Source organism: Cydia fagiglandana, chromosome 5, assembly GCF_963556715.1.
Source record: "Cydia fagiglandana chromosome 5, ilCydFagi1.1, whole genome shotgun sequence".
NCBI lineage: Eukaryota > Metazoa > Arthropoda > Insecta > Lepidoptera > Tortricidae > Cydia > Cydia fagiglandana.
The window spans coordinates 10,036,659-10,049,012 of record NC_085936.1 but is presented as its reverse complement, the minus strand read 5'-3'; the positions used below and the strand labels follow the sequence as shown (position 1 = coordinate 10,049,012).

The 12,354-nt window shown below is 40.0% G+C and overlaps 1 protein-coding gene across 1 annotated transcript; it reads left to right on the top strand.

The window, feature by feature from the left end:
* The first annotated feature begins 1,373 nt into the window (after positions 1-1,373).
* LOC134664438 (G protein alpha q subunit-like) lies at positions 1,374-12,016 on the top strand. The gene is made up of 8 exons (XM_063521089.1): positions 1,374-1,526; positions 4,162-4,346; positions 5,037-5,191; positions 5,849-5,977; positions 6,781-6,910; positions 7,066-7,219; positions 8,302-8,409; positions 11,934-12,016. The coding sequence occupies exons 1-8, from the start codon at positions 1,409-1,411 to the stop codon at positions 12,014-12,016; spliced, it is 1,062 nt and encodes a 353-aa protein (XP_063377159.1). The 5' UTR covers positions 1,374-1,408.
* Positions 12,017-12,354: the final 338 nt, after the last annotated feature.

The following is a 12,354-nucleotide window of genomic DNA, read 5'->3' as shown; positions in this document are numbered from 1 at the left end:
GTCTCAAAATTGTGTAAGACAGGTGGTGACTCGCCTACTCATTTAGTGGGCCCTACAACGGCCGCACGCACAGTGCGACAATAGGGCAACACTTCGGAGCGGCTGTAAGGTTGTCGAGAGGTGAGTCTGCGGTAGCCAGATCCCGGTGATCCGTTCAGCAGGCCACCGGCGTTATGACATTTTACACTTCCAACCTGGAGCATAGGTCCCGCTCTTGCGACTCCACTCTGGCCGGCCAATCAAGGCAAGCACAGAGGCGAGGGCCAGATGACAGGGCCCTCTGGAATAGGGGTCCGCGGTGTCGCCACTCACCGTCAGCTCGCCACAAGCTGCCCCCGCGGGGTTATTATTATTATTATTAGGTATCCCCAGAAACACCTCGTGTATTCGCTGTTATGTGAAGCCGAAAGCCGAGCTGTAGGGAACTCAGGACCTACGTGACTTATACGTAAGTATCAGTCTTAAAAAGCGAATAGGTGGGCCGAAAGCGACCGCAAAGACCTGATCTCTCAGAGATCAGAGATCTGGTCTGGTGGGTGAGATCTGGGCTTGCTCAAGGGCCGAGTGGGGCACGCTTTCTTTCTTTCTTGCGTGGCTGACGACTCAAGAGACGAGTTGAGCAGCAGATGTTTCACGCATTACCACAGAATAAATAATAGTATACTAGGTACAGAAGACTCACTCTCTAACAAAACGCGTCTGTCACGATCAGCACTGATATGGCCGCTAGGTGGCGACAGCGCCACGCGCGGCTTATGGCAAACCCCAAAATTGGGGTTGAACGGATGTACTTTTAGCTACCTGTAGTAAAGCGACGAAATCGCGGAGTGAGCCACGCCTGGCATTAAACTTGATTTGCATGGGCTGCGGGCCCATATATCCTGCACTGCACGTTGTCTATTATCTATTCGGAAACCTCTTACGTCATCTACATATATTAAGTACATAGTTTGTTCTAGTTATCAGAAGATTGCCTAGGTAACATCAATTGCTATTTGCTCACAGTTTTAATCTTATTAATACGCAGTGGGGGAATAGCCATGGGTTTCTTGAATCTAGTTACAGTAATAGGATTACACGGTCGCTTCACAAGGTTCCACGTTCGTGTATATAAACGGATTTCAAAGTGTTTATGTCGGCAGTTGACAGCAGTGTGTATGTATACCAATCATAACTATCATAAGTCACAGGCCCAGTGACCGGATTGCCGGTTTTATTATTTAAACGTTTTGCGTTCGGATGGTTGTTCGCGGGTTGTGTCGTCGGTACGTGTTATTGTGAAAATTCATGTCAGTTTAACACGCGAAGTGCCAATGTGAAAGACGTTTTTGTGAGAGTGGTGTGCCATTGTTGAAGGGTCTAGTTCCCACGCGCGAGGAAGGACTGCGGTCCTCAAACCTCAGCCAATATGGACTGCTGTATGTCAGAAGAAGCTAAAGAGCAGAAAAGGATCAATCAGGAAATAGAGAAGGCGATCAAGAAGGACAAAAGTGCTGCCAGGAGAGAACTCAAACTTCTGCTACTCGGTGAGCTATAGTTTTTTTTTTGGTTCTTCCTTAAACATGGTGTGGATGGACAGGATACCTCAACAATAACCTTACAAGCACATCACACTGCCTGAAAGGTTTACCATACATTTTGTAGTCATATCATAATTGATGTTTTCAATAAAAAAAAATCTTACGTAGGTAATATTCAATAAGTAGAAAAAGTACCTACCTACTAAATTTCTTGGAATCACCTTTGCCATTTCGTAAATTTTTATTTGGAGCATTCCATGAAATTGTTTACCGTTTGTCCCGTACAAACTTTCTGAAGATTTGCAGGTATAGAGTTTTCTTTTCTATGACAAATGGTCAAAAATATGCACAGAAATATAATCGCCTGCTTTAAATGCCGAAAAAAAAGTCGCAACATGGGAAATAAAATGCGTTTGTACGGGACAGCCCGTGGAATACTCCATTTGTATCTAATTAAATCAAAAGCAGTCATGTAGTACCATGTACTTAGAGAAACATGACCGCCACTTTTAAAATTAATTTCAAGTGCAGAAGCGCTATCATGGTCGCATTTTTATCACTTGTCATGTCATGCGTCACTTTCGCAATTACATGTTTGTTAGAACGTGACAGGCATGGTGACAAATGATAAAGAGCCAACAATCTTAGCCTTACAGGTCTAGATGGTTTAAACGCAAGAATAATTAAATCTATTAAAAATGTAAAAGCTGAACCGTTAACGAAATGTAATAATCGATGTCTAAGGGAAGGTTGCTTTCCAGAATCTTTAAAAGTGGCAAAAGTGACTCCCGTTTTCAAAACAGGCAATAAACATGATACGTGTAATTACAGACCAATATCCGTACTTCCCACGTTATGCAAAATATTTGAAAAAAAATTACATACCCGTTTAACCGAATATTTCAGTGCCACACATTTTTTGTTTGACACGTCGTTTGTTTTGAACGGCTTTAAACCAAAATCTAATACGTTATCCGCAACAATTGGCTAAGTTACCTAAAACAAAAGCAACATAGATAAAAAAACATAGCACTGAGCATCTTCTAGGCCAAGAAATAAGAAGTTATAGAGGGAAATGCTAGGAACACAATTTTTGACTCCGTAACTTTGTTTGGACTAGTTAGGAGGTGAACATATCAAAAGTCCCCGGCCGTAGCCCCGGTGCTGGGGGGGAGAGGGGGAAAGAAGGTCTCATTTTTCGGTTTTTCACTAATATCTTGGAAACTATGCGTCTTAGCGACATGACTACTGAGACAAACCAAAAGCTGATAAAAATTGTTACAAGTTTTATTCAGTCAAGTTTTTCGATATCTTGAATAGTTTTTGAGATATCCGCTCTTGAAAGTTTATTTAAGGCTTTAAATTTTATCTTGATATCTACATTAGTGAAGCTGCTAGGCCGTGTTTGGTATCATTTTCGTATAAATCGGGGATGCTGAATTCATTTTTGGTATCACATTGACACCATTCCTAAGAAAAAACATATACACTTTAAACAAATAACTTTTTTTTTAATTTCCTCTTCACGCTTAAACCGCTCAACCGATTTAATTGTAATTTGGTATACAGATATTTCGAGTCCCAATACAGGACATAAGATACTTTTTATCTCAATAATCATCCTTTAAAGTTGTGAAATGGAGTATGGGGGGAATTCAACTTCATCGACGAAACTGAATTCCTGAGGTTCATACTGCTTAAGGTAAGGTTTGAAGTCATTTTAGGTATCATTTTCATCTAAATCACAGATGTATACCATCCTAAATTTCACCTAAACCGGTTCAGCGGTTACTGACTCCCCATACAAACTTCCACCCCACTTTTCACATCCTCAAAAGATGCTTTTGGTTATAAAAACTATTCTATGTCCTGTGTCGAGACTGAAACTATTTCTGTACCAAATTTCAACGAAATTGGTTCAGCGGTTTAAGCGTGAAGAGGGATTTTAAAAAATATATATTTTTTAAATTTTGTTTTTACTTCGGAATAGTGTCAATGTGATACCATAAATGAATTCAGCACCCCCGATTTATACGAAAATGATGCCAAACATGGCCTAACAGCATCACTGATGTAGATATCAAGATAACATTAAAATCCCTAAATAAACTTTCAAGAGCGTCTATCTCAAAAACTATTCAAGATATCGAAAAATTTGACTAGATATAACTTGTAACTAATTTTATGAGCTTTCGGTTTGTCTTAGTAGTCATGTCGCTAAGATGCAAAGTTTCCAAGATATCAATGAAAAACCGAAAAATTCGACCTTCTTACCCCCCTCTACCCCGCAGCACCGGGGCTACAGCCGGGGACTTTTGATATGTTCACCTCCTAACTAGTCTAAACAAAGTTACGGAGTCAAAAATTGTGTTCCTAGCATTTCCCTCTACAACGTTTTTTGAGCATTCATTTCCTGACCTATTCATCGACCTTAAAAGGCGTTTGATACAGCCAGTCACTCGCTCTTAATTTCTAAACTAGCCGACATTGGGATATCTGGAACAGCGTTGTTAAAATCGTACCTATTAAATCGTAGCCAGGTTGTTAAATTAGACAACTATGTTAAAGCCAAAAAGCATCAGCTATGGTGTGCCACAAGGCACTTTTAGGACCTTGTTTTATCGACTTGCTTGTTCACCAGGTACTGGTGAATCGGGCAAATCCACATTCATCAAACAGATGAGAATTATCAATGGCGCTGGTTACAGCGACGATGACAAGAAAGGTTTCATCAAGAACATCTACCAGAACATTTTCATGGCGATACAGAGTATGATACGCGCTATGGATATGCTGAATATACAATACGGGGATCCATCTATGACGGTAAGTGATGATTGCATGACACTACCTGTGCCATGTTTATCAAAAGCTTGTAACTTGTAATACAAGTGGAAGTCCCTTTCTAACAAAAGTTGTCAAAAAGGGACTTCCGCTTGTATTACAAGTTACAAGCTTTTGATAAACAGGGCACTGGGGTCCGTTTCTCAAAAGCTACTTGTAATACAAGTGGAAAGTCCCTTTCTAACAAAAGCTGTCAAAAGTGACATCCGCTTGTATTACAAGTTGCAAGCTTTTGAAACGGAGAAGGATGAAAAATGTACATGTAATAGGTAGCAAAAAATATGCAGTCGGTTAATCCATACTCTACAAAACAAGCACTAGAATCTCATTAGATAATTATTAGACAATGTGATTCTAACGTCTCAGAAGCAGAACTGAGCATTAAACACATGATGACATGCAGGATATGATTGCATCACAATGTCCTAGCTTATCTTCAGTATCACGAATAGAACCACTACTACCACCAGACTAGATTTACACAACGTATAAGTAGGAGCTAGGTTTATTAAATAAATTTCTCCAAAACTATAAATTTTCGCTGAACATATATGGGGATCAAATCGAGAGCTCTTAAAGTCCTCTATTATTGACCTTCATTTGATCCGTAGGTACTTTTTACGGAACACCGTGCACCATATTTAGTATTTACCCATTACAAATGATTTTCAGGAAAAGGCGGAATTGGTATCATCGATCGACTTTGAGAGCGTAACCTCCTTCGAGAGTCCGTACCCAGAGGCCATCAAAGATCTCTGGAACGACAGCGGGATCCAGGAGTGCTATGACCGCAGACGGGAGTATCAACTCACGGACTCTGCTAAATAGTAAGTAGGTGGACATATAATGACAATCATCAATAATAACGGAGACACGCCAAAAATATCTGCCACCCTTCAAATATTTTCCTATAAAAAGATTTACTTCTACATAGATACTACAGTTCACGTTCAAAAGTATCTGCCACTGTTTAATTACATGTTGATGTTGACTTTTTGTATTTGTTGCTGGACTGTACACGTCTCATATACTGAGATGGATTGAGGAACATATATTATGCTGAACACAATACAATAGTTATCAGCTAATACCAACTGATCCGGTCACACCGAAAATTAAGACTCGTTTTAGGTCAAAATCTTCAGTCTTGCTTTTATTTTGTAAAGTTGTAGGCACAACTCTACAGATGCTGTATTTAGTCACAGAATAACTAATAGTACTACCGTACAGAAAATTCACTCCTTCACAAAAGTCAGATTTAGGTATAAAATTATACCTATACTCGCCGCCTGCAACAAAATTGAAACTTATAACCGCGCACGAACGGTGAATCTTCTTTGCGCGAGCGCCACGTGACACGACGATCGTGCGGTCGAGCGGCAGCCCACTGCCATACACCTGCCGGCCCGAGCGGCGCGCCGGCCAAATGTACCTAAACTGCGTAGTGACACCCCCCTGATTTAGTTATGTATTGTACATTTCAGTTATTTAAGCGATCTGGCTCGAATAGAAGCGGCGGACTATCTGCCGACGGAGCAGGACATCCTTCGCGCGCGTCAGCCCACTACCGGTATCCTTGAGTATCCGTTTGATCTTGATGGCATCATATTTAGGTATGACTCATATTTAGGAAGTTGGAGTGATTCTGCAGAAAGCTAGTATTGCCCTCATTCGGACTAACGTCTCGGCCTCCTTCTCCTAGCGTGCACGCACAAATCGTGCATTCCGTGGCCCTTGGGTGCCTAAGGGTGGTATTCCATTTGTCTAATTTCTTTGTCCAATGTCAGTGCATCTCACTCTGTCATTAAAGCAACGCAATACACACTGGACAAAGAAATTGAATAGGTGGAATACCACCCTAAGCTAATTGCTCTAGCCGTTTTAAGGTGCTGCCGTACCAAAAAGGTAACAAGTGCGAGTCGGACTCGCGCACGAAGGGTTCCGTGCCGTTACCATAAAGCAAAAAAAAAAACGGAAAAAATGCAAAAAGAAAACGGTCACCCATCCAAGTACAGACCACGCCCGACGTTGCTTAACTTTGGTCAAAAATCACGTTTGCTGTATAGGAGCCCCACTTAAATCTTTATTTTATTCTGTTTTTAGTATTTGTTGTTATAGCGGCAACAGAAATACATCATCTGTGAAAATTTCAACTGTCTAGCTATCACGGTTCGTGAGATACAGCCTGGTGACAGACGGACGGACGGACGGACGGACAGCGAAGTGTTAGTAATAGGGTCCCGTTTTACCTACCCTTTGGGTACGGAACCCTAACAAGGAACCCTCGCGATGGTGCGACTCTGTCGGTCTGTCTGTCTATTACACCGATAAAGACTTACACTATCGATTTTAAATTTGGAATAGTTTTGAATAAGAGTAACCCCCAGACGCATTGAAAGTTGTTTTTTTTTTATAGGATGGTAGACGTCGGGGGCCAGAGATCCGAGAGAAGAAAATGGATACACTGTTTTGAAAACGTCACCTCCATCATATTCTTAGGAGTTCTTAGTGAATATGATCAAATTTTATTCGAATCTAATAATGAGGTAAGTTCTCCTATTAAGTAAAACATACAACTTTTTATATGTATCTAGCCCAATACGTTTATTCGTACTTCACAGATGATAGAATCTAAACTACCGTTAGAAATAGGTTAGTAACATTAAGCTAATTTTACACAGCATTTTTTTCGTATTTTCAGAATCGGATGGATGAGTCAAAGGCGTTATTTAAGACCATCATCACTCAGCCCTGGTTCCAGAACTCCTCGGTCATCCTCTTCCTCAACAAGAAGGACTTGCTGGAGGAGAAAATCATGACGTCACATCTCGGTGACTACTTCCCTGAGTACGACGGTATGGAATGAAGTATTTGAACAAATTAAATTATTTTCCAGGAAATATTTTAATTTGTTTTTATCAAGTAGAAACACTACTATATAAATTATAAACTGAAATAAATGTCATATACTAAGAAAAAATCATAAAAAAAAATCGCTAGCTCGGTATCATCATGGGAATGATCCAGCTAGAAAGGTTCGAACCATACTGTTCTACCTTAGAGATGGCTAGGGGGCGCCGCAAGCCTTCAGTAAAAAGTGCATATACTTGGAAAATTTGACTAATGTCTCTGTGACCCGGTGGCCGAGTGGTTCAGGCACCTGCCGCGATAGCAGAGGACGCTGGTTCGATTCCAGCCTTGGGCACTGGAGGCCTTGGTCACTTTTTCTTAGTATATGACATTTATTTCAGTTTACGATGGTATGGAGTTTCATACTTAAACTGGCATTCCCAGAAACTGAAATAAAAAGACGTCGTATACTAAAGAAAAAGTGAATAATCCCTCCAGTAGGCTTGGTACATGAGTTCTGCGACAGCTCGCCCGCGAGATATACCTGCCACGCTCTAATTAATACAGTTAGAAACTGCCGTATTCGAACTTAAAGATATTCACAATAGACGACACGTACTAGATCCATTCTAGATACGTTATAGTTTAGATATCAACTAGTTCTCTTTTGCAGCGCAATTAGGGCAACCAATGTCACTTTTACGTTAGTTAGAGTAAGATATCTATTAGATGTGAATTGGATCTCTAAGTCATATCCCCTGGAAATCGTTCAAGAGTATCCCCAGAATCGCGCAAATGTCAAATTTGATAGGTTAGATCTTAAACATATCGTTATCGTATCTTGGTGATGTTTAATAGATGTCTATTTCAAAATCCCAATCGGGCCCAAGGGCCCATAGACTGGTAGGTAGTCTATCTTGCGGGCGTGATACCGTCGCGGCGCACCTGTGCTCGGCCCACAATGCCCGAGATGGCCTCCTGGTCTCGGGCATTCAAACAATAGCAAGACACGTCCATATTGCGTCCATACGTTTCCGTGAAAATACGATGGAAAATAATTATGAACTACATCTGTACAAATCCTCAGGTCCGAAACAAGATGCTCCAAAAGCCATGGATTTCATACTACAGAAGTTTCTGGCCGAGAACCCCGATCCAGACAGACAGTGTTACTCCCATTTTACGACTGCTACAGGTTGAAAATCATTTTTGCGATATATTAGGGTACACGAAAAAAACACGTCTAGTCACATTTTTCTAAAATGATATTTTAATCTCAAAAGTTCTCAATGAACTAATAAGCTACAGTTTCTGTTACCTCTTATACCTAGATAGTTTTTTCTTACTATAAAAACACCTATAATATAAGTACACGAAAATAATTATGATTAATTATGTACTTACATCGTTCCTTTCAAACCGCGTTAACTCATAATGTTGCCAGAGTACAGTGACTAGACATGTTTTCTTCCGTGCACCGCTCATATTTTCTAAACCAATACATACAGGGGTCAGCAAACCGCGGCTCTGTGGGGTATACAATCAACACTTGTTAAGGTGGCCACTGACGAGCCTTCCAACAGTCCAAATAGCGTGGCTGCAATCCACAATCGGTCCGTGAATGTACAATCTTTAATATTATGATCCCGTCCGTTTGGATAAATTCCATTGTAACGGCATCCATTTGGAAGGCTCGTCAGTGGCCTGTTTTAGACCACTGGAAACAAGATTGCAGCTTAAAATATGTGGTCTGTTTTGGTTGCCTGTTCTTCTCTAAATTTGCCGACCCCTGCGCTAGTAGTAGTAGTAGACTGTAAAGTTGCATGTCACTCCTGTGAAGTCCTGTGATTTATTTGCTAGCCTTTGCGATTTTTAGCCAGCTAGATGCTATGTATGTTATGCTGACTAAAAAAATAATAATTCAAGATTTATAGGTCACCTTTGCTTCAACCTCCTGTCCGTCCGCCTGTTATTCTCTTTTTGTTTAAGGTGCCGTAGGTTCACAGAGCGGAGTTTTTGAAGAATCGTAGCGCTTTTTAGATCACAATACATGGTTGATAAAAATGAAATTAGCAACCTTGAGGACTTTTTCTGTTAACTTATTCGAAACCTGATTATTTGACTTTAGTTCTATAGAAAAAAATCACGGTGAGTACTAAAAGCACTTTGAAAATTTGTAACAATGTTTGCAGTAGAGCTAAAAACAAATATTTTGCATCTAAAAAATAAACAATATTATGTCTGATCGAACTCACTGGTACATACTACGTACCTACTTTGTTTTTGTTTAAACTATAAAAAATAAATTAAAAAACATGATTATCCGCTGGCGCTATTCCGGGCACGCACAACCATCGCGCTCACACTTACGGCTTCCGACACGTCGGAAGGGAGGGGCCCAAGCGATATCTCACCGTACAAATCTTTCTGCCATTTTTCGTGGGGGGAAGGTGCACACAGTCGCACTTCTCACACACTTACATACAAAATCCAATCAGAGGCCCTACCGCGAACCACGTTCGACGTGTTGCCTCTCTATGGCACTTGTAAATTCATACGTAAGTGTGACAGGGAGGCAACACGTCGAACGTGGTTCGCGGTAGGCCCTCTGTAATGACGACACAAATACATAGAAAATGACACACGTCAAAGACAAATCTTGCAAACCTCGATCTCTTTTTGTGTACGGACGAGTGACTAGTGATATTCTTTGGACTAGTGTCACAACACGCACACTAACACATTTTCGTTGAAGTATGTCATTGTATTCTGAGAGATGAGAAGTCGGATTTGTCGCTCGACCGATCCGCAATTTGTACTGAGCGAGCAAAATCGATAAATCCAACAATTACTTGAGACTAAAATATAATAATTGTATTTAAATGTAATTAAACGTATGATATGTAAAAAAAAATATTACATGTGAAATGTAACACTTTCTTTTTGTAAATTTGATGTCCCCGACCTCTTTTTATAACAAAAAACCGAGCAAACAGGCATTTTTGTGCAGCAGTGTTCACGCGCGCGTCTGGACTCGGTCTAGTGAAAAATCCAAGTGCAACTAGTTTTATTACCCGCGGTAGATTAGATTGACGCGCTAATCTTGTATCTCGGCAGAGGGGAAATAGTGCGAATGCCGCCTCCCTTCCGTGTTGCTCGAAGCACTTGTCAGTATCTTCGAGCAACACCGGCTTCCGACACGTCGGAAGGGAGGGGCCCAAGCGATATCTCGCCGTACAAATCTTTCTGCCATTTTTCGCGGGGGGAAAGGTGCACACAGTCGCATTTCTCACACACTTACGTACAAAATCCAATCTGTAATGACGACACAAATACATAGAAAATGACACACGTCAAAGACAAATCTTGCAAACCTCGATCTCTTTTTATGTACGGACGAGTGACTAGTGTCACAACACGCACACTAACACATTTTCGTTGAAGTATGTCATTGTATTCTGAGAGATGAGAAGTCGGATTTATCGCTCGACCGATCCGCAATTTGTACTGAGCGAGCAAAATCGATAAATCCAACAATTACTTGAGACTAAAATATAATAATTGTATTTAAATGTAATTTAACGTATGGCATGTAAAAAAAAAATTACATGTGAAATGTAACATTTTCTTTTTGTAAATTTGATGTCCCCGACCTCTTTTTATAACAAAAAACCGAGCAAACAGGCATTTTTGTGCAGCAGTGTTCACGCGCGCGTCTGGACTCGGTCTAGTGAAAAATCCAAGTGCAACTAGTTTTATTACCCGCGCTAGATTATTTTGACGCGCTAATCTTGTACCTCGGCAGAGGGGAAATAGTGCGAATGCCGCCTCCCTTCCGTGTTGCTCGAAGGTCAGTATAGAATAAGGCAGCAAATTAATAAATATACATAGGCGCAAAGAGAATATTATGAATTTCGCGCCTTTTTCTACAAAAAAGCTGCTCTTGAAAAGTTGGTGTGTTTGAGTATAGTTCGTGGACATCCTTTATCCAAATCGGTTCAGGGTCGGGTGACCCTGAGGTCATGAGTTTCTTGTATCAGGATTCGAACCTTCTTGTACCTGAGTACACTAAAAAAATGGCATTAAACCAAAGTCGAAGTTCACGTGCTGGATACATGCATGCATGCATACATGTGACCATGATGTGACCACTTGAAAGGTTTCCAAACAGGCGATTATAGAATATAGGCGGATAAGCGACGAATTACGAAGCCACAAAGTATATTAGTTTTATTGTTATAAAAAACGATATAGATAACGGTTCCGAAAGGACTAGTACCTATAGTGATATTAATTTTCCACAACTCGATTGACTGTAGGTACTCTGCAGGACAAAAAAATCGTCAAGTTTTCTTTGCCCTATTTTTTTTTAAATTCTTGATCTGCCTTTAGGCAACTTCAAAACATATGGCGCTGGACAACGCCATCTTTTTCAGTTGTTCAGCTCGGGCATGGTTTTTTTCTTATAATTTATTTTATCTTACAATTATATAGTTCATCTTATAATAAATATTTACGTACCTAGTAGATGATATATGCTTATTTTGGTGTATGGCACGGCCACACTCTGTCGCTTGTCTGTCTTTCGCCTGGGGTAACTCTAATGTCTATAATTATACTTTTTACTTCCACACTTTGCATGTGAAGTTTTGCTTTTACATGTAACCTATATATTATTTATTTGTTGTTTTTTTCATGCTGCCTTGGATTGTTTAAAAGATACTGAAAACATCAAATTGGTGTTCTGTGCCGTGAAAGATACAATTATGCAGGCTGCTCTAAAAGAATTCAATTTGGCTTAATGCATATGTTGCTTAGGTACTTATGTGTTCCATATATGTACTTAATTAAATATATTTTTTTATGGCGGTGATTGTTTTTTTTTCTCTCCTTAATATTTAGGTACCCAATAGGTATGTTACACTCGGATGGCAACTATATTATGGTTACGGCGGGCTAGGACTTATTTAGGTACCTACCTTTCTCATTTTAATACAATATATATATTATATTATTATATAGGTAATATATATTTGCATGCAATATGATGTAGGTATTAGCCCCTGCAAAGTAGGTACACTACACGTAATACCTGTTTTCTAAAGGAATCAAAATGTTGATATTTAAATCAATAAAAGTT